Raw genomic sequence first — 23,991 nt, forward strand, 5'->3', positions numbered from 1 at the left:
TGACTTAAGAGAATGCTTCCAGTGAAAAAAGACCTCCAGTATTAAAACCACCACAACCTTTCAGCCATAGAACACGGTCATTAAAAAATGAGTCTTACCTGACTTCAGCTGGTGGACTTGGGGAATAGGGATTTGCAGAACAAGCTAGAATTCTAATAACTGCTCCAGGATGATAGGTTTCCAGAACGTGAACAGCTGTAGGATACACCTGTTGTTCAAAAGCAAGTTCCACATAGTCTTGGCTCTGGAAATTAGGCGGCGTCCTCTTAAATGGCACAGGAGCACTGGGACACTGATCCCACCATGTTCCATAAGTTCGAAACACAGCTGTCTGAGTGAAGTCACCAGAACTCGGGAATACATTTGGTACACCTGCTAAGTTCCACATGGTATAGGACATGCTATTCTCACTCCCATAATGGGAGCTGAAATCTACTACTTCTTTGGCATACTGGACCACCTCTGCATTGAGAGGGGAAGTCCGGCTGTTTGCTTCTATAGTTCTATGGCTGTTCATCATTTCTCCTCTTGTAGCTGTCCTGGCTCGGCGCCGAAGGCACATATAATAAAACATAGTCAGAACTGTTAACATGGGAAAGACTGGTGGCATCTAGGTGTGAATTATGAAGCTTCAAAAGGTCAGGTGTCCTCGGTAAGATGCGTGAACTCTTTGAAGGATGTTCTAAAAAAATGAATGGCTTGTTGAAGTAAAATAATTTAAATAAACAGAAAAATGCATGGATAAGGTAATAAACAGGCTTTTTACCCAATGTAACTTCCCAGAATGAAACTGAGAAAAACAACATTCACGTAAATGAGACTCTCTGATATAATTTATCTAATGTACTTTTAAGAAAACTGAATACTGAAAATGTATACAATTTTATGCTATATGGGAAGCAAGACTGATATTATAAGGCAATGGCAGATGTATGACCCCCCAAAAAACCTATTTTATGCAAAATTATAACTATCCTTCAAGAAATACTAAGTCCTTGAACTTTTAAAATTAAAATTATTTAAAATATATGGGGAACCACTAAAATACTGCTGTAAATACAAAAGGATCTTAGGCATTTTATAACTTCACATTTTAACAAATGATTCCCTATTGTTAATTATGACTCACTTCCGAACATGCTAAGTACAGATTTCACGTTATGGGAATATAGATTTCTGGAGCTGACAGTTAATCCAGACCAAATATATTAACTGCCTTACACATCACAGATCACCAGACAGTGTTTAATTTATAACCCCTAGCATTATTTGTGAGGGTAGTCTATGGCTGGCTGGCATCTGGTTTGTTGCCAGCTACTCTTAGAAATCACTCACCCCAGATGGAATGGTCACAGGATACACACCAGAAATGCAAAGGTTGGCACTCATCCATGTGGCCTGACAATTACGCTCTGATTTCAGGTACAAATGTTGAAATATGACATTCTTTTACCTGTAAGACAAGAGTTTTAGAAAATATTTTTATTTCTGACTTAGGAAGTCAAATATCCCAACAAGATTATTATCATAGATAAATAGCTTAGCTACTTATTAGATACAGAACATTCAAATTGAACACATGACAATTTTGAATAATTAATATATTTTTTAAATTTAATGACAGAATATAATAAAAATATTATTAATGAACCCTTTTTATATAGAGATTGCAAACCCATAGTTTATGGGTCAAACCATGCCAGCAGACATATTAGGACCAAATAGTGATTTTTAAAATTTGGAGGAGTCTGCAACCTTTAACAATCAAGAAAATCCTGTTGAGAAGAGGCCTGGTGGCCACTCCTGTTCCCAGTCAGCTCTGCTAGTTTACAACACAGGCCTGGCCCCTGTCTGTACTGACTAGTAATCTCTTGCCTACACAAACAGGGAAATCAAGCATACTCATTTTTCTACCTGTAAAGTCTTGAGTTTAACTTCTCCTAAGTAAAAGAAGGAAAATAAAACAACTTTTCTTTAGTAGAGCAAAACGTTAACACTAAGATTATAAAACATTAAACGCCTCTCCAACCCCAAACCTCTAACAGCTTTTGGTTCTTACGTACAAGATATAATCTAAATCCCTTGGTTTGACATTTCAAGGCTCTCCTCAAGCTAGACCCATTTCTTTTTGTCTAATGCAGTAAATTCTTTCACCTTCTAAACACCCTTTATATTTTACTTTAACTCTACCTCTACATTCCTTTTCCAACCACTTTATTCCATAAGGAGGCTTATTATCTGGTACCACCTTTGTGGTATCAGATATACACCCTTGCTCCACAAGGGCCTTCATAAGGACCAAGTTTCTTGAAGGAAGGAATCTAGCCAAAGATTTCATTCATCAAAGTACTCGGTACATAGTAGGCACAAAATATGTCACATGTTGACAGAAAGATGATGAGCAAACAAAAAAATTATACAAATCTAAAATCATTTAAAATTAGATAACAGCATCCTCTTCCTCTCAATCCCAGCCAGATCCAAACACACTGAAGTGCCTGACAAAAATATAACTGGCAAAACATTAAATAAAGAGCTGAGTTAGAAACAAGTGAGGAAAACCCACAGTTGTGAGAAACAAAGAGGAAAGTCAAAGAGCGGAGAGCAGCAGCTGAAGCTAATATGAGGCAGGGAACCAATTATGGGTCTTAGTGGTTGTAATAAGGGGACTTTCTAACACACATGCAGAGAGGTTATTTCAAGCCACAGGTCACATTTGGAAGAAACTTCATAAAGCCAAATTCAGGAAAAATCACCCTATCTGTAAAACCAGGAACACGGAAACTTAGCTCACCAGCCAGGAAGCCAAAGTACACTTGACATCAACCTAGGCAGTGGCGGAAAGTCACCGGAGGGAAATCAGAACCCTGTTAGGCGTGTACCACGCACAGTGTGGGCCTAAATTCACACTGTCTTCATGGCTGAGAATCCCGACACCATCCCTAAGCCAAAAGATCTAAAAAGAAAGTGTGGTCCTGAACTGGTAGGGGCAGATGTGACCCTCTTTGCGGGGATGCTTCCACAACACGAGACTGACTAAACCCTTACTAAAGATGCATCACAGGACAAACTTACTGTAAAAGAAAATGGACCACAGGGACGGACAGTCAGTAGGCAGACACACTAAATGGAAGAACTTGCACCCTAAAAACAAGAGATAATAGAACACTCTGAACAAGACTTTTTCTGAAAAGACTAGCAAAGCGTGTATTAAAATAAATAAGGAGTTTCTGCAGCACATGCTCTAATGCTGGCATATCATGAGTTGACAAATCAGATTCACCTCAGGACATGTAACACCAAGTGCTGAAGTACAGGACAGGTTATAAATGTGGGGAAAATAATTATCTAGAATATCACCTCTTTATTCAAACATTTCACCTACCACAAGTACAAATATGTCAAATAAAAAATTTACAAATGCACAAATATCTTTAACACCAAAACCTGAAATGAAATAGCTCTTTCTTTTACCACATACACTTTATTTCAAAATAGGCCCCCAGGTAAATTAAGAAGTGTAATTTTCTGAAGAAGTTACTTGGCCCATCTCTTTCTTAAAAGAGAATTAATGAAACAAATTTAAACTGCAAAAATGAAATTTATGAAATAAAGAATAATGTACAAGTATCCAACTCAACTGACAGCTCAGCTAATTTGGAAGACTGTGGATGTTTTATTCCTGGAAATCTTCAAGGGAAGGACAGAAACCCATCTGCCAAGGTGGATGGATGGGTCTGACTGTATAATCTATGGACATCACCTCTCTCTCCACAGTCTATAAATTGCTGCAACTGAGCTCCTTTTACTTTCTTTATAAAACTGCATTTATCAGAAAGTAATAGTTTTATAAAACCAAAGAAACATCTGCAAAATAAGATATCATTCATGTGAACATTCACAATCATTCTTGGCAAAAAGGTTGAGACAAATTGTGAAAGACAAATTCTATTTGACCTACCAAGCCACGAACTTCACAACTGCTTCCCAGCTAGCTTTTATCATCATAGATCATGGGATAATATCAAAAACAGCAGGACTGTCGTGTGGGCAATATCATTTTTAAGCTGTTGTTAAAGTTAAGTAAAATTTTGCACTGAAGTAACATATGTAAAAGTGAGTTATAACTTTATAACATATAAAGAAGTTTACATTTACACATGGAGTTTACATTTTCACATTTACATATGAAGAAGTTCAAACTTCTCAGTGGGGAAATGTAAATGGGTGCTTGATTTTTTTCCAACTATGGATAACAATAATCTTTAGAGTTAATTTTTTGTGAGATAAAGCTAAAATGACAAAAAATTTTAAAAGAAGGAAAAGCAGTGTAAAAATTTTTTTTTAAAAAGCACTGGAAAAAAAGCACTGGAAAAGCAAATATATTTATTCTTTTTCCAGCCATACTATTTGGAAAAATGTAATGAAGTTAAAACCTGTTTTTGAAAACAAACACAGCATAGAAATAAAAAAGGGAAATGTATAAACCCATTAACATCCTTCTTGATTCGAAACTCCTTTCCAGTCAACTAAGATGACACATAAAAGTGTTTGGGGGGTGCGGACGAACATATGGAGAAGAAAGGATAGCTCACGCTACTTTTCGCTGGGAAATGAAGCTGAAAAAGGGAATAGAGCCGCAGTTTCAGGACTCATGTGGGCAGCAAAGACCAATGCAGAAGTTTAAATTGTCCATGTACTATCTGGACTTTTGCCAAGGCATTGAGGCAATTTGTGATAACCAGTGAATATCCCAATGGGCACTGAACCAAATGCAAAAGATACAATAACGCCCATTTAGGAGGAGAATGGAATTCAAAGACAAAATGATTTTTCCCACCTGGTGCAAATAAACAAATATTAGTCTAGTACACTAAATTTGTCCAAGAGGGTGACTATAAGATATACCTTTGGGGAGGTATATACGTTTCTTTTCCAGTTCATTCAAAAAGCTACATTATACAAGGATCATTTTTACAGTGAAATGTCTGTAATATATGAAATGTGCTTTTCAAATAATTTTGACTATAATAAAACATTTGAGCAAAACAAAAAAAAGCTACATTAATTTTAAGGATTCTCACAATACATAAAAATATTAATTTCCATTTAACAAAAAGTCTGAAATAGAAATAGGGTGATATTTATTTTACAAGTTATTTTTATCTAATCAATTGTCCACAATGATTACAAAGTAAGAAATTCCCCACAACTTACTGAAATTTTATACTAGCACAATCAAGGAATACAAAACAACAGCCATTTTAACCTGCATCAGGAGACTTTCATACACCTTGGGAAACAACTTGCTTTATACGACATGATATCATTTTAATACAACTTAATTTTCAACCACATCTTTCATATTATAAAATGCTTAACGAAGTTAAACAATACAATTACAGACAAAGCAATAACAGTGGAAAAGAGAAATTAAGAGGTATAGACAAGGGAGAACATATGTTTACTACTGAGATTTGAAGTGAGATAGGGAGTCGATGAGGCGGAGAGAAGCAGGATGGCAGGAACTGCAGAGAAAGTGGCAGAGGAACGAGGAGGAAGGAAAAGGACTTTTCATGAAATCAACAAAAGGAGGCAGTTGGATGAACTCGAAAGCCTAGGTTCATTGTGTTACGGAATAACCTGGAAAACAGGTTTAAAACTCCAAAGAGGATTCTCAACTTATATTAAAGTCAAAAGATATGGAAAGATAAAAAGGCCAGGCAAAAAGGCAGAGTCCTACACTGAAGGCAAGTCATAACACAATACTTACTTGTAAAATAGCCCACAGAGATGTGTCAATGAAGTGACAGAAAAAAACGAGGGTTTCAGCAGCCTTGCAGGATGTTACCAAAATATCACAGAAGGCGTAATGTGGTAACAGATCAAGAAAAAAAGGCTGAACTTTAAATGCTGTCATTTCTGAATCCTGATGAAACTGATCAAGAGACACTGCGGTAAGGAAAGGACTTTTCTGGTTGAGTCTAGACATCAAGCCATGAGGGAATGGAGGAAAATATCAATCAAGAAAAGAATGGAACTACACTTGAACTTGGTGCAGCAGCTGACAATAACCAGCCCCCTTCCCTGGCCTGCCCCCTGTAGGCTTCTACGTCACCACATGCTCTCCTATCTCCTCCCACCCCGCTGGTAACTTCTCAGTCTCCGCTCTGGGCCTTCTCCCTCCTCATTCTTCTAAAATATATAGAGGTCCCATTAAAGGAAGGCTGTCTTCTTGCTAACATGATACATGAGAACCTCCCACCTACCTTGGACCAGTCTTCTCCCTGTCCCTTCCACTTCTACACACCCCACCCTTCCTGTAGACCCACCAGAACCTCTACCACGGCCTCAACTGCACTTGTGCTTTCACACCTCAGCATCTTCAAGTCTCCCACTGAGGCTGTGTGGCTCTGGAATTCCCTTGCTCTTCCTATGCTTGGCACCCTCTTACTCATCTTTAAGGTTCAGACCTTATCCACTACCCGCTTTTTCCTTGCTCTTACATTTCATGTGCCACTTCTTACATGCTGAGATATTTTTTCTACCTTAATAGACTACGAACCCCTCTAGTTCTAACAATGTGTCTTAATTAGAACTACATCTTTAGGGCTTAGCACATGCCAATATATACTCAGTAAACATTTACTCATTTTTTTGGAGGCTGGCAGAGTAGACAGCAGAAGAGAATTAAAATAAATAAGTTTAAGATAGACACAGAAATAAAACCCTTCAATATAAGGCACATGTAGACCAAAAAATGAAGCAAAAAAAGTTCCATATCTTGATATAGAGAAAAAGAGGGGGGAAATGGATAAGAAAAACGGAAACACAATAGGTAAGAATCAACTGTATGACCTTCCTTGAAGCCCTCCAATAAGGAATAGTACATATATGGAAATTCTACTGTTCAAAGAGAATGTAAAAAAGTGGTAACTTTTTGTATTAATTTCTGTTAGTACAAAAGCAGCCTTGAATAGGTAAAAAGACCTGGCCTTGGCCACAAAGAAACTCTGATTGAAATTAAAGAAAGATTCATGAAAGAGATGATTAGAGAGGTAAAAGAAAGCTATTCTCTCATATATGATGATTTTTTTAAACACTCCAAATCTATGTTAAGACCATACGGTGATTATGGAGAACTGGAAAAACGGTGGATGAAAAAGTTCTTAAAAAAAAGGGATAACCTCAAGCAAAAGAAAAAAGACAGGCCAAGAGAGGCAATAATGTAAGAGTAAGGGTAAAAAGACAGGTTCATATTGTTCAGGTATTAGATACGCTAGGGAGGAGCAAAGTCTTAACAAAAGCATCCCTTAATTACTTACAATGTACTATATTGAAAAATTATGACAGTGTCAGGAAGGAGACTATTTGGGGGTTGAATATTATAACTTCACGTTTCTCTCTCTTCCTCTAAGTAAATTCTCCTCCAGTTGAAAGATTTTTATTATGACTATAGTTTTTAATCAACAAGGCCCCAATATAGAATAAGCAGGTTGAGTTCTTAACTGAATCATGTGCACAAACAGAGAGAAGAGAGCCTCCTATCCAGCTTCAAGGCTTTTTGAAAATCCAGGCATATAAAGCAGGAGACGGCAAGGGAACCAATCAGGAAGAAAAACCTAAAGGCCAGGGAAAAATCTTGAAAACCAGAGAGGTAAACAGTATCCATTTCTCTTCCAGGAATCAAGGTCAGCTTTGAAAATACAAAAAGTATGGAACACAGTGGGCTCTTCAAAATTTCTGCTGAGTTAATAAGCAAATGGTGAGGACTAAGCAGGAAGTGCCTAACCAGTGAAACTAGGAATAAACTTGTCAGAAAACAAAGAAGGAGGTTTAGAATCAATTTAAACTAGGAATTGACAATGGTTAGTTCTGCAGAATGTTTTATTTCTCCTCTTTCTTTCCTAGACTTTAACAAGCATATCTAAACTTAACGAAATATTTCATAAGCAATCTTTAGTAGCATGAAAAAGGAATTAAGGAGTCAATGTTAAAAACACACACACACAAAAAAAACTGTAGGATAAATGAATGGTGATTTTCTAATACAATAGATCTGGAAACCCTCTTCCTACCCAAGATACTATCTCACAAGTGACAAAGAGGGACATATTTCTAATTACACAGGTATGACACTATAAAGTACCTTACTTACAAATGTCACTAATGCTATATTATCTCTATTTTACATGTTTCTTAATTGTTTAATGATGAATAAGAATAAACCATCTGAATGGGAAGAACTATAATAACCCTAAACCTTTAGCAGACACACAATGTATATTTAACTAAAACCTACAGTATTAAAAATTAGGAATATCTGGTGGCAGGTAATTTTAATGGACACATTAAAGAGAGAAAAAAAATCTCTCTCTAGCTATTAAAACCATAAAGTAAATGTGAATTTATTTTAGCCAAATACTAACTATACATCTGTACATTAAAATAAAGAGCATTTTACCTAATAAAAATATACTGAACTTATTTGGCCTTCCTAACAAAAATCCAAGTACAAGATCATAGGTATGTCACTGCTAGCCATTCAAGCTAAAAGAGCCATTAGTTAAAATGGTGTAATACTGTTAAATTAACTTTGGGGTATAATTTACATTCCAAAACATGTACTCCATTTTAAGTGTACAGTTCAATGAGTTTTGACAAAGACATATACCAATGCAACCACCACCACCAAGATATAGAATATCTCTATTCACCCAATCACCCATCCACTCCCTGTGCCAGGAAAAAACTGATCTGCTTGCTGTCACTATAAATCAGATTGTCCTTTATTCTAGAGTTAACATATAAGTGAAATATGTATGTACTTTTGTGTCTAATTTATTTTGCTCAGCATAACTGAGATTTTTCCATTGCTACATGTAACAGTAGTTTGTTCCTTTCTTGCTAAATCATATCTATTATACAGACATATTCATTCACCTGCTCATAGACATTTGGGTTGTTTCTAGTAACAAAATGTTTCCAAAATGGTTGTAACATTTTACATTCCCACCAGCAATAAGTGAGAGTTCTAGCTGCTCCACATCTTCATCAACAGTTAATATTGTCAGTCTTTAGACATTCCAGTGGGTGGGTGGTGATACCCTATGGTTTTAGTTTGCATTTCTCAATGGACTAGTAATGACGTGGAGCATCTTTTCATGTTATTTGCCATATGTATCTTCTTCAGTGAAATGTCTATTCTGCCCATTTTCATAGGTTGTTTTCTTATTATTTATGGAGTTGTAAGAGTTCTTTATACATTCTAGATACAATCTTTATCAGATATATCTTTTGCAAATAGTTTCTCCCAGTCTGTGCTTGCCTTTTTTTTTTTTCCATAAATTTATTTTATTTATTTATTTTTGACTGCATTGGGTCTTTGTTGCTGTGAGCAGGCTTTTTCTAGTTGTGGTGAGCAGGGGTTCCTCTTCATCGCGGTGTGCAGACTTCTCATTGTGGTGGCTTCTCTAATTGCGGACCATGGGCTCTAGGCTCATGGGCTTCAGTAGTTGTGGCACGCGTGCTCAGTAGTTGTGGCTCGTGGGCTTAGTTGCTCTACGGCATGTGGGATCCTGCCAGAGCAGGGCTCGAACCTGTGTCCCCTGCATTGGCAGGCGGATTCTTAACCACTGTGCCACCAGGGAAGCCCTTGCCTTTTCATCTATTTGATAATATCTTTTAAAGAGAAAAGTTTTCAATTTTTTTTTCTTTTTTTTTTTTCTTTTTTTTTTTTTTGCGTTACGCGGGCCTCTCACCGCTGTGCCCTCTCCCGTTGCGGAGCACAGGCTCCGGACGCGCAGGCTCAGCGGCCATGGCTCACGGGCCCAGCTGCTCCGCGGCATGTGGGATCTTCCCGGACCGGGGTGGGAACCCGTGTCTCCTGCATCGGCAGGCAGATTCTCAACCACTGCGCCACCAGGGAAGCCCAAGTTTTCAATTTTTAAGGGCAATTTATCATTTGTCTTTTATGACATATTTTTGTGTGTCCTAGCAAATGTTTTACTTAAGAGCAGTTTCAAAAGAATAAACCCTAAGACAGATAGTGTTTAATATCTTAAATCTGGGAACAGTTAAATACAGATCATTCAAATTTTAAGATATCAAACTGGATGCTACAAACACTTCCAGTGGGAATACAAAATGGTACAGCCACTTTGGGAAAGTCTGACAGTTTATTATAAAGTTTACATACTCTTAACCAAACCATCCAGCAATCCCACTCTTAGGTATTTACCCAAGTGTATTAAAACCTATATTTAAACAAAAACCTGTACACAAATGTTTATAGCAGATTTATTCATCATCATTCCAATCTGGAAATATCCAAGATGTCCTTCAACAGGCAAATAGATAAACAGTGGTACACCTATCCAATGAAATACTACTCGGTAATAACAAGGAATGAGTCATGGATTCAGGCAATAGCAGAGATGACTCTTAAAATGCATTTTTTGACTGAAAGAAGACACACAAAGGCTACCTAATTGTTTAATTTCATGTACATGATACTCTGGAAAAGGCAAAATTATAGGGAAGGAAAGCAGATCAGTGGTTACCAGGGAGTTAGGGGAGAAGACAGGGTTGCTTCCAGTGACTACAAAGGGACCACGCAAAAGAATTTTTACAGCAATGAAACTGTTCTGTATGCTTCTGTTTTCAGTCTTTGCTGTGGACCAAGACAGTCAAGTTGGAGATTTGGTATCCCAGAATCGGCTTGTTTATAGGCATCCTAGCTTATTAGTCTGTTTTTGACCAGCACACCCTGAAAGATATTTAGTAGTTGGCATGTCCTGCCCATTCATTATGCGCAGGGCAAAGCCTGATCTCAGAGCCCCAGCCACTCACCTGGCCTTTGGGGACCACCTGCCCAGAAAAGAGACCTTCATGACTTCAGAGAGATTCCCGACCAGGAACAAATCAGTCACTACAGATCTGAATTTATATATATGAGTAGAATTAGCCATCTTAAAGACATAGAAATAACTTGGGTAATTAGAGCAAGTGGTCTCCAACAAAAGTTAATGCAAAAAAAAGAGTTTAAAAATAATAACTATTATCTTTAGTGTGAATTAATAGGGCATAGGATCCATAAAATAAGTACAAGCTAATTTAGAAAAAAATATTTTTTAAGTTCGTGGAAATTAAAGTCACGGTGTTCAAAGTAAATTGAAAATCTAAATGAAAAAAATAATAAGTAACCTGGAACACATATGGAAGAAACCTAATAACTATAAAAAGTGAATTCAAGAGGAGATTGAAGCTGATGAAAATTCAAGAAAGTGCGAGAAGATACTGTAATATTTTAGAAATTCTTAAGGAAAAAGAACTGACTGAAACTCTTATTGACATAGAAAAACAAACAACAAACAGAAAACTGTTTCTGGACATGCAAGTATACTTCCCATAACTCTTCTTAAAAACATTACTCAAGAAAGTATTCCAGTCAAAAAACAAATGAACTAAAGTAAATAATTTTTAAAAAGGGAAGACATAGGGCTTCCCTGGTGGCGCAGCGGTTGAGAATCCGCCTGCCAATTCAGGGGACACGGGTTCGTGCCCCGGTCCGGGAAGATCCCACATGCCGCGGAGCGGCTGGGCCCGTGAGCCATGGCCACTGAGCCTGTGCTTCCGGAGCCTGTGCTTCCGGAGCCTGCGCTCCGCAACGGGAGAGGCCACAACAGTGTGAGGCCCGCATACCGGAAAAAAGAAAAAAAAAGGGAAGACATAATATTCAAGTAACCAGTGACCTTATAGTTAAGTCTAAATCATTATAGATGCAGTAGTGGTAAAGTTGAAAAGGATGGTTAGGGAAAAAAAAACAGAAGATAAGTGATTTACAGAGGAAATCAAATCAATAGTACCAAGAATGTGGGGAAGGCAAGGAGTCAAGGTCTCACCTTATTAAATGGAGGTGTGAGGGCAACAGAAAGTCAATTCTACATGGTTTTAGAATTTCCAAACTTGCAGGGGAGGAAAAAAAGTAAATATGAATAGGTTAAATTTTCCTATTAAGAAATAAGCCCTTTTGCAAGCGATCCTTATAATGGAGTGATTCTGTATTTTGACTATGGTGGTGGTGAGAAGATCTACATAAAATGTCAGAGAACACACATACACACACAAGTGCCTGTAGTGATAAAACTGATGAAATCTGAGTAAAGTGTGCAGATTGTGTCAATGTCAATTTCCTGCACGTACTATTGTGCTATAGCACAATGTTACCACAGGAAGAAAGTGGGTGAAGTATATACACAAGATCTTCCTGTATAATTTCTTTTAAGTGCTTGTGAATCTATAATTATCTTTTTAAAAAAGTTTTCTAACAATGCAAAATAAATAATAAATAAAGAGAAATTTTCAAGTTGGGAGGGGGCAAGGTTTTAAGGAAAAATGAAAGTCTAGCTAGATGATGTTTTACATTTAAAGAGAGGCAAGTAAAGCAAAATGATGTAGAATAACTGAAAGAAACATATGGGCTACAAAGATCTATCCAGTATACACAAAACTGACAAGAGATGGCAACAGTAATATCAGAAATCATTAAAAAGAACAAAAAAATTTATATTTTATAAGATTAAAATCCACTAAGAACAAACATCTTTAAGGATGAATCCAACCAAATTTCACAGTCACAGTAAGAGACTAATATATTTTGTTTACTGATTTGTCAGTTTTGAGAAAACAGTAAATAAGGATATAGTACAATGAATGTGTCAAACCAAAAACAGGGAAAGGACAGCTTATCAAAAATGTTTTGGGAAAATGTCCATACATTTAGAAAAGTAAGTTTAGAATACAGTTGATCCTTGAACAACGCAGGGGTTAGGCGCATGGAACCTCTGTGCAGTTGAAAATCCATGTATAACTTATAGTTGGCCCTGCATATACACAGTTCCTCCTTATCCTCAGTTTTGCATCTGCAGATTCAACCAACAGAGGATTGTGTAGTACTGAGCATTTACTACTGAAAAAAATCCACGTCATACTAGCAAATGCAATTCAAACCCATGTTATTCACTGGTCAACTATATTATCAAAGCAACCATTTTTTAAAAATCTAAATATATAATACAAAATATCCAATAAGAGAATATGTACAAAGAGTATTTTAAAAACCTTGGAATGGAAATTCAGGAGGCCGTAAAGGAAGAGAACACAGAACGGACGACATACATATTAAAGATTTCTACATGGCAAAAGCTCCCAGAAACAGCATTTAAAGAATAAACTATGAAAAAATACTAGCAAATGGTGTACCAGGTCATTGATAGCATGGCATGTAAAGAGCTATTACAAATCAGTAAGAAAAAGAGGAACATGTCAACAGAAAACTAAGCAAAGAATATGAACAGGTAAGTAACAAAACATTTACAGATATTCAACTCCATCAATAAGCAGACAAATGAAAAATTAAAACAGTAAAAATACTACTTTTCATCCATAAAATTACTAAAATGTAAAAAATGATATCATTTTAGCAGTGATTTTTTTTTTTTCAGGAAAATTCTTCACAGGTCTCTCACATTTCTGCATATCCTATAAGCAGGGTCACTGATAATCTCTGTTCCAAACTATCCTTTCAAGGGTATTTATACAGCAAACATTGCTGCAGATAAAGAGAGGTCTCCCTCTGGAGTAGAGGGAAGCTTTTTTTTTTTACTATCCAGCATAATAAAGATAATGTCTCTCTCGAGGGCAAAGGTTAGGCAGATTTACTTGCAGCCTATTCTGAACGAGTCCTGTTCCCTAAGCTCAGGGTTCCTCTCTTGTAATGCAATCTACTGCATGTGCTAGAATCATCTGACCCTCATCACATCACCCTGTGGAAACTAGGGTTCAAGGAAACGGCACAAGACATTGATGATCCTCTGGCTACTGTTATTGCTGTGCTTTGTCTGACCCAGGATCTCAGGTCTTCTACCAGCAACCATGAAACTAGGAGCTTGCAAGTAGGGTAAAACTCAGCCTTGACAATTCCTGGCAATGATACAGCAACAGCAGGCAGCATTCTCAGAAATGGTATAAATTTACTCTTATGGCAACCTTTTGAAGAGAAATATGGAACAATCTATTATCATAATTTTAAAACGTATATAGCCTTTGACCCAGCAATTCCACATCCAAGCATTCACACTAAGGAACTAAGTAAATGTGCAAATATGTGCACACAAAAGTAATCCCTGAGGCTTTGTTTCTAACAGAAATAAATTTGGAATAGCCTAAATATCACCAGAGGATTGGTTAAATAAATTTTGGGTTATTCCTACAATGAAATATCAAAATACTTAAAAAAGATAATGTTATATGCACTGACACAGAAAGATGTTCGTCAATTATTACTAACTGGTAGTTACTGAAAATCATATGTAGTATACTGCCAGTTATGAAACACACATAGACTTATACACATGTATTTTTAATGTCTGGAAGGAAAGAGAACAAGTGATTAAACAGTGAAGATCTCTGGGGAATGGGGTTACCAGAAAGGTGGGCACACCACACTTTTACTTTCCCCTTTGGCTATTTCTGTATTACTTGACTTTTTTTTAAAGAACGTATACATTTATTTTATGATCTAATAACATTTCTAAGTATCTATTATAGCAACACTTGAAAATTCATTACATTTAAGATGTTCAACTGGGATAGTAAAATACAAATGGGCATGGTGCAGTCCCAGGGATCACTTCTATAGGCATTTATCCCTTAGAGCTACTGAAACCAGGTACAGAACATCCTGAGTCACAGCTGATGAGGAGAGACACACTCCACTTACTAGTACACAATGCAAAGTCAAAAGATATGCAGATTTTGAATCAAGCTGCTTTTCTAGGTACATCTCTGAGGAGCAACTCTAACATGGAGAGTTGTGAGTTAGCAAGAAAAGGGATTTATTTAACAATGGTTAATGATTCAACTGACCATGAGAAAGGCAAGCTAAAAAATAATTTCAACAAGAGGCAAGAAACTTTAAGGAGGGGGTGGAGTAGGAAGGAAGGGGTAAAAAAGGAAATCAACTTACCCTCACTAAATGTGTCCATTCCAAAAATATTTAGGCATTGTTTGAATCACTAGACACTAAAACACATTATAAAGCTAAAGTAGGGTTTCCCTGGTGGCGCAGTGGTTGAGAGTCTGACTGCCGATGCAGGGGACAAGGGTTCGTGCCCCGGTCCGGGAAGATCCCACATGCCGCGGAGCGGCTGGGCCCGTAAACCTGTGCGTCCGGAGCCTGTGCCCGCAACGAGAGAGGCCACAACAGGGAGAGGCCCGCATACCGCAAAAAAAAAAAAAAAAAAAAAAAAGCTAAAGTAATAAGACCAGCATGGTATCAGTACAGGAAGCCAGAGACTGCTAAACATTAATTCAGAAAAAGTCCCAAGAATATACAAGAATTAGGGCCTCAGATAAATACAGTACTTGCCATCAGTAAGGAAAAACAAAATTCAACAACTGATGATGGGGACAATGACTAACAACTACAAGAGAGGAAAAAGAGGGCCTTAATTCCGTCCTTATACTAAAATATAATCGAGGTAGGTTAAAGATTTCAATATGAAGAATAAGACCATTAAAAGTACTAGAAGAAAACAGAGGAGGTTACTTATATACAATTCACGTGGCAAAAGGTCTTTCTTCAGAGGATACCAGAGTTAGATCCATGAAGTTAAAACCGATTATGTTGATCACAGCAAAATTTAAGATGAGGCAATGAGACTAACCCAGTAAAGAAAGAAAGGGCGGTTTTTGTTAACTGGCCATATTTAGAAGTAAAAGATAAACAGCAACATTTTACTATGTCACTGTACAGAGGACTATAATTGCATTACTGGATTGCAGCACTAGTAAAAAGGAATTAACCATCTTACATTGAGCTGACCTCTCTGATTTTCAAGTCCATAACAGAAGGAAAGAGTATGAAAATGCAGGACTCAGAAAAGCCAAACTTTGGGACAGTAGTAAAAAGAAAAAAAGAGAGAAAGAAAAGAAAAGATATGGTACTCAGGAAGTGGGGAAAGAAGGATCCAATTCAATGAACAAGTAGAGCACCTACTACGGAGTCATGCATACTGTCACTAGAAAAATAAGTACATGTCCCTTTCCCCCAAGAACTTAGTATATAATAAAGGGTTAGAGAAGCACTGATGTCTCAGGAAAATCTCCATCTACTCAACCAAAAGGTATAATATGTAATATAGGATAACAGAAGCAATGAAGTGAGCTTTAAGAGGAAAAAAATGTACTTATATTCTGAACTTAAGAATACCAATAAGCAGTAAAGGTAGCTTGTGTCCTCTAACAGACCAAAGCAAGCAAGATCCCCACACCTGCCGTGAGTCCTCCGGGGCATAAAGCCAGACACAGCATCCTTGCCAACGAAACTCCTGACCACAGGTTTTTAGCATCTTGACTTTCTAGTTATTTGTATATTTTAATTAGTGACTGCAAGCGAGGCTTTGTGGCAACTTTGTGGCAACAAGCATTTGGGAAACCATCAAGGAAATCCAAAACCACTCCCACTGCAAACATGCTGACAAGGAGGCCAAGTGGATGTTCATCATCACACTGTATTCTAAGGATATCCCTAAAACAGAGAAACAGGGCTGCTGCCGGGAATCTCGTGGCAGTCCTGAATTAAGACATGGGCCTGGTTAGGTAAAAACCATCGGGTGCCAAAAAAAAATCAAGGAAACACGCGCAGGAGGCAGCAAGTACACAGGCGAGCAGGTGGCCGACTTGGGGCTGCAGGGTCAGCACTACCCGCCAAGCCCGCGGTGTAAACAACCCTGCGCCGCACGCACTGGGCGACGCCTCACGCCGGATCGAGCAGAGAAGCAGTGCCCGAGGCAAGTAAGCTGTTTGCTGGGTCACCAGCAAGCCCCGCAAGCGCAGGCGGGCGGCGGGGCCGATACGGCCGGGGAGGGAACCTCTGCCGGGCGCCCGGGCTCCCCGAAGCGCGGCTCCGCCCGGGCCCGGCCCAGCCCCAGCGCCGACAGAGGAAGACGGAGACCCGCAGGAAGGAGAAGTAAAGGAAGGGCCGTACCCTGCAGGGTCCGGTAGAGGCGCACGCCGTAGGCTCCACCAGCGACCGGCCGGCGCGGGGAGGCCAGGGCGCGGGGGCGACTCCCAGGTTCCGCGCAAAGGCGCAACGCCGGTGCGCCCGGCCGAGCACGACCCGGAAGGAAGAGGCGCAGGCTGCGCGGAGGGGGGGGGGGGCCAGGGATGGGGCGGGGCCACGGCGGCGTCTGGACCGCCCCTCCTAGGCCGAGGGGAGGAGCTTCCTACTGCCTTCCCTACCGGAGTCGTACCCTACAAATTGCCTGTTACTCCCCAGAAGGCAGCGGTGGCAAATGAAGGGCGGAAATAATCTCTTCCTCTCATCGGCCTGCTAGGACTTCTCCAGTCTAGAGTTGTTAGGTCAGGGGATACACAGGGATTACTGATGTTAAGGTTCTCAGAGGAAAAGTGGAACAAAAGTTATAGGCGCTCTAAAGGCATAATTCACCAAGTTTGCAAACCTCTTCTGTCCCAGATACAAGTCCTTCCTGCAGGCTCATCTCCCTCCCAACATTCCGAAGGCCGTGATCATTACCTCTGTTGAAGAAGATGCTCTCACGGTCTCCCTTAATCATTTTAATGTATTTTGAGTAGATACACTATTACCCTTTTTTTAGTTTGCATAGGTATCTTGCATATTGCAAGGTTTCCATTAAGATGGAAAACATTTAATAATGAAGAAAGGTTGACCTACAAATTACTTGCTATCTAATTGCTCCTAAAGAGGCAAAATAATAAGGATATTTATTTATAAATGATATACATGAACTGAGCTAATACATGATGTGCAGTATAAATTGTATATAAAAATGGAAAATTTTTAATAGAATTGAAGCTTAATCCCCATTCCACCCTCAACTCTCCTTGAGTGTGGCCAGCACTTGGTGACTTGCTTGCAAAGAATATGGAAAGGAGGGGAAAGTAGCTTCATTGTGGAGAAAGCTGGGAAACACTTCCTTGGCCAGAAGGAAGTTAACACGGTTAGTGATAAGCCAAGTTAATAGCATGTGCCTTGATATGGTGAGAGGAAAAGGGTACTTCATCTCTGTGATAGTCTTCCTCAAAACCTGTAAACCCTGTCTGACCTTGAGAGAACATCAGAAATAAAAAACCTGAACTAAATGCCAAGTTAATGAAAACAAACAAACAAAAAGAAAAACTGAGAAATTGTCACAGACCAGAGCCCTCTCCCTTAGGAGACAGGACCACTAAATGTAACATGGTATTTCAAATGGGATCCTGGAACATGAAAAGAACAGTAGTGGGAAATCTAGTTCTACTAGAATAAAGAGTGGAATTTAGTTAATAGTGATGTACCGGTGCTGGTTTCTTAGTTGTAACAAACATACTATTATAACATAAAGTATTAACAATAAAAGGAAAATGAATGAGTGATATAAGGGGACTCTGTATCATCTTTGCGACTTTTCTGTAAATCTCGATTTATTCTAAAATAAAGAGTGGATTACAAATAATAAATTAATTGTAAGTAAATGAAACTGACTGTTTATGGTTGCCAGCTAGACTTAATTGAACTGATGTCCATAGAGCACTCAGACTCAGTCTTACTAAAACAGTTTCTCATTTCTCATATAATTTCTAAACAAACTTTTCATTGAAGTAAAAATTGTCTTTAGAAAAAGACACAAAATACAATGCAGAATTTGATGAAAAGTGAACATACACATATATTCATCACTCAGGTAAAAAATAATAATTACTAGCACTCAGAAGTCTCTCCTTGCTCTTCTAAATCTCTACCCTTTACTCCTCTTCAAAGGTAACCATTATCCTGACTTCTAATACCAGAGATTCATTTTGCTAACTTTTGCCTTTATGGAGATGGATTCATACATTATATGTACACTCTTTTGAATCTGGTTTCTTTCTCTCAAAATTAGGTTTGTGAGAGTTATTCATATTATTGAGTATAGTGGTAGTTTCTCGAGTTTCTGTTGTACAAATATACCATAAGTTATTTATCTATTCTACTCCTGATGGACATTGAGCTGTTTTTAGTTTTGATTATTACAAGTGATGCTGCTATGAACATTCTTACTCATATTTGTCAGTACACATCTTTTGCATGCCCTTCCACACATTTCCTTTTGTGTGTGTGTGTGTGTGTGTGTATAAGAGATGTAGTAGTTGGTGCTGTTGTTTTTAAAGGCACTTGAAGTGCTGCTTGGAGTGTATATAAGGTTATATTTAAGGAAAGGAAAAGACCATTGCAAAGTTCCATTTCTGTGAGTAGATGGAATTTTGATCATCATTGTTCAATCTATCCTCCCTCCATCCTCAAGGGCCATGCCATTGCCGTGCTTTGTTTGCTGGGCAGAAGAGCCAAGTGAGGCCAAGGAAAAGGGTGATACTTATCAGTTCATGATGGCACTGATTTAATGGGTGAACTGATGCCTCGTTATTAAATGGAATGTTGTTTAGAGCTGAATAGCATCCCACGCTGTAACAGCACTATTACAAATAAAGTCCCAACAAAGCTTAATTGTGCATAAAGTCACCAGCTCAGCAAGTTGCTTATGATCCATTCTATGTTAGCTTCAAAAGTTACAATGTTCTGCTCCGATGGGGAGGCGGGCAAAGAAGCAGCAGGTTCAAAACTCTTCTTTGTCTCTAACTCTTGAAACACTCACCGTCATACCTTGTGCTATTTTAAAGTGATTTTTCTTCATCTTTTTATTTATTTATTTATTTTATTTACTTTTTGGCTGCCTTGGGTCTTCGCTGCTGTGAGCGGGCTTTCTCTAGTTGCGACGGGCGGGGACTACTCTTTGTTGTGGTGCGCAGGCTTCTCATCGCAGTGGCTTCTCTTGTGGAGCTCAGGCTCTAGGCGCGCGGGCTTCAGTAGTTCTGGCACACGTGCTCAGTAGTTGTGACTCGCGGGCTCTAGAACGCAGGCTCAGTAGCTGTGGCGCACGGTCTTAGTTGCTCTGAGGCACGTGGGATCTTCCCGGACCAGGGCTCAAACCCGTGTCCCCTGCATTGGCAGGTGGATTCTTAACCACTGAGCCACCAGGGAAGTCCCTTTTCTTCATCTTAAAAAGAAATTTCTACCAGTTATAAACTTTCAGGGCAATGAGTAAGTATGGCAATAAGATACTATACCAGAGAGGCCGAGATGTCATTCAATACGCTGCCAAAAGAACCCAAAATGTCTTCATAGTGAGCTCCCTTAGGTTTTCTGCCATTGGTTCCCAAATAAGTTCTTCTGTCAAGACCTCTCAGAAAATGCAACTCCATACCTTTCCTACATAACTCAGCCAAAATAATTTACCCCTCTGTGAAATCTTAAGTTAACTAGTTTGTTGGAAAATGGCATTCAGTCAGTAATATTAGTCCAAGGCGTTTAATTTGCAGGTGGCCAAACAGCATGAATAATAGACAGTGAAAGTGGTCTATCAGTGTACTTTTTTAAACCTCTTACAGTCTAGAAAAGCGTTTCACTTTAATATTAATCTATCACAAAATTAGTCTAGAAATAGTCACAGCCATTAAGAAGAAAATAAAAATTTTAAGCCAGAAGTAAGCCCAAAAGTCATGTAGTCCAAACCCCTTTTTTTTACAGATGAGGAAACTGGGGCTCAGAGAGGTTAGGTGACTTCCCCAAATCAAAGTGTCAGAACTGTCCATGAAACTTAGTTCTCTGACTTTAAATCCAGAGGCTTTGGGGTTCTTGTTTTTTGTTTTTTAATGATACCACATTTTCATGTTATTATTTAACAAAAACTAAACTAATCATGCTTCTATATTACCATAACCTTGAAAGAGCTGAATACAATAGAAAGAAAATTGAACTTGGGAGTAGGAAGACCTGTCTATCTAGCTCTGCTATATAAGTAACTCTGTGATCTTGCATAAGTTACAACTTCTCTGAGCTTGTTCTCAGGTCTATGAAATGTGCCTAACTCACAGGCACTAGAGAGATTTAAAAGAAATCATATATTTGAAAGTAATCTGTGAGCTATAACGTAGTATGCAGTGTATGAATATTATTAATATTTATTACAAGGTGTTGAAGATCAGAAATTGAGTCTTTCCAGTACAAAATGTCAGAACAGAACCTTCAAGTTCATTCTAGTCTAATCCTTCCCATTGTCACCAGGGGTGAGAAAAGCCCAGAAAATGTGAGTAATTTACCCAAAGACTTATGGTAAGTTGCTGGCAAAGCCAAGACTTGAATATAGGTCTCCTAACTTAATATCTTTGAAAAGTGACTACGAATTACAGACCAGTAAGATGGTTTAAAATAACCAGATAAAACTTTAGACAATCTACACAGGCCTCGAAGGGATATCTTGAAATATTTTTTTAAATATTTTTAAAATAGATTTTAAAAATAACTTATCTAACTCATACTGTTTGTGCTGTTTTGAGTTGTACTGTTCTTTCTTCTGTAGCTTGAATCATTTACTTAAAATTTTAGAATTGATAAATGATTCTCACTGGTCAAGAATAATATAGGAGAAATACCACCTGGGGACAGTGGACAGAATAGATCTCTTCCTGAAGTAACTTCACACCTGTGGTTCTATGATGGATGGAACACACGGCTGTGAAAAAGAAGCTTGTGGTCAGCACCTCCACGAAACCCAGTTGAGGCTACAATCCCTCTCCTTCCTACTTTTCCTTTTTTAAGTGGAAATGCTTTTAAAAGAGCTCCTGTGTGCCTGCATTAGGCAGATCCCTATGGTCTATTCACAGAGCGGCATGGTAATCGACAGAAGAAAAGCAAAGATTCTCTGTCCATACAGGTAAAGCAAAAGTGATATGTGACTGAGAGTTTCAGTAGTAATGTTCCATATAATTCAAAGTCTTTAATCCCTTACAACTATTTTGTCCTCAGTGGAAGATTTGAGGGGACTGGATTATCCAGATAAACACTCAGTATTCATTCATTTATTTGTGCTCTGGCACAAGTGTGAATATCCTGTCCCCACTGTAATATAATCTATGCATTTATTTAAAAGAAAATTATGAAAATATGATTTTCTAGGTTACGTATATCCATTGGAACATAAAGAATTGTATCCTCTTTTTGTTATTGAGCCATAACTATTTTCCCCATCAAGTTAATATAAATAATATCACAGGGACTTCCCTGGTGGCACAGTGGTTAAGAATCCACCTGCCAGTGCAGGGGACACGGGTCCAAGCCCTGGTCCGTGAATATCCCACATGCCGCAGAGCAACTAAGCCCGTGCACCACAACTACTGAGCCTGCACTCTAGAGCCTGCGAGCCACAACTACTGAGCCCATGTGCCACAACTACTGAAGCCTGCACACCTGGAGCCCATGCTCCGCAACAAGAGAATCCACCACAATGAGAAGCCCGCGCACCGCAACAAAGACCCAATGCAGCCAAAAATAAATAAATAAAATTAATAAATTTATTTTTAAAAATAATATCACCTATATAGCAAATACAAATGAACCAAGAATAATTTATTATGCATAATTTAAAATGAAATCTTTACAGTAATTGGGGAACCTTTATTATAAAGCTTCCCCCAAACCCAGTACCCACTGACGACCTATTTCCTTCATCCAGCATTATCTCTTCTGGATAGTGTGTGAGCAGACAAACATCATCTGGCAAGAAGCACCCTAAAAGTGTATCTGTAAGTATCATCCTTTGTGATACTATAACTGTTTGGGATTTCTTGATTAGAATCCCTAGTGCCCTACTGGGAAAAATTCCTCTATTTCAAAGAAACATAGAAAATAAATTTAAAAGTAGCTTTCTTTTTTTCCCTCTCTTTCTTCTGGTTATAAATTGGTAGAAGTTTTCCAAGTTTTGAGGAGAAATTGACTTTCCTCTTTAATGGGTTCCTCAAAATATTACCAAGGATAGAGTTCCTGTTATACACTATCCTTCTGCTATTTTTTTTCTTGCTTATCATTTCAGCCTTTAATGGTGACAGTTCTGATTGCTTTAGAGTAGGGGGGTCTTTCCTCCAAATCAAATGACTCACAAAGCAAGTCACTAAAAGGAGAGGGTGAGAATCCAGGATGGGCTACTGGCAGCATTCCCCCTTCCGCCTGCCTCTTGGCCTCCTGCCCCCTGAGAACGCCTGCGGCTGCCAGGACAACACAAACGTCTTGGAGATGGGCCAGACAAGACTTAACAATGGTCAGCTGGGATCAATCAGTTATGGAACCGAGCACTTTATTTACTATTTCCTAAGTAGATTGCTATTCATATAATGTTGGACTATTTTATAGGATGAGAGGTCTTGAGTTAATTTCATATGTGTATGTCCTATTTCCCTAATAATGAATATTTTTCCATAGCCTTTAGTGCAGCTAGGAAGCAAGCTTAATGCAATCACTGAAAAGTACCTCTTTAGGGAAACAACACAAGTATTTGAAATTCAGAAGAGTGGGGTTTTGAGCTACTTCCTGTGAAGGTCATATTCTGAGGATGGGAGGGGCCATTTTTTGGTAAGGACAATATCACTATTTATTCTCCCACTAATAAGAATGTATGTTCATTTAGACAGAGAGTTGGACCTTACGTACAAATTGTGTTTGGTGGTTTATTCTATTCCAATTCTGTCTATGCTTCTGACTGCAAGTAGGAATCTAAGTAGGTATTTTTTCACAAGGAACGCCTGACAAATACCATTTGTCGTAAAAATCGTAAAAGTTGTATATGCCAGTACTTTAATGTGAATCTGAGTCTCCTGGAAATCACATTAAAATACAGATTCTGATTTTGGGGGGAGCTTGAGTTCTGAACTTATAACAATTCCCAGGCTATATGGATGCTACCAAGCCTTGAACTACACTTTGAATAGAAAGCTTTAGGCCATTTCACTTGCGAATATTGTATCTGACCTATGAAGATTTAGCATGACCAAGCACCAGTATTACAGAGCAATATCTCAACTTTAACTGGAGTCTTGAAT

At 38.4% G+C, this 23,991-nt stretch overlaps 1 protein-coding gene across 5 annotated transcripts in view; it reads right to left on the reverse strand.

Moving 5' to 3' along the window:
• Positions 1-17,213, reverse strand: part of FBXL4 (F-box and leucine rich repeat protein 4) — a 71,110-nt gene extending 53,897 nt beyond the window's left edge. The window contains exons 1-4 of one of the 5 annotated variants that reach the window (XM_059083682.2): positions 17,051-17,213; positions 3,076-3,144; positions 1,365-1,453; positions 99-682 (exon numbers count right to left, since the gene is read on the reverse strand). In XM_059083682.2, the coding sequence (XP_058939665.1) occupies positions 99-610 (512 nt within the window). In that variant the 5' untranslated portion in view covers positions 611-682; positions 1,365-1,453; positions 3,076-3,144; positions 17,051-17,213. Of the gene's footprint in view, positions 1-98; positions 683-1,335; positions 1,454-3,075; positions 3,145-15,028; positions 15,171-17,050 lie in introns of those variants that run through there. The other 4 variants (XM_067011504.1, XM_067011507.1, XM_059083683.2 and 1 more) reach the window with 4 other exon arrangements.
• Between the last annotated feature and the right edge of the window lie 6,778 nt (positions 17,214-23,991).

Source organism: Kogia breviceps, chromosome 13 (assembly GCF_026419965.1).
Source record: "Kogia breviceps isolate mKogBre1 chromosome 13, mKogBre1 haplotype 1, whole genome shotgun sequence".
Classification (NCBI taxonomy): domain Eukaryota; kingdom Metazoa; phylum Chordata; class Mammalia; order Artiodactyla; family Physeteridae; genus Kogia; species Kogia breviceps.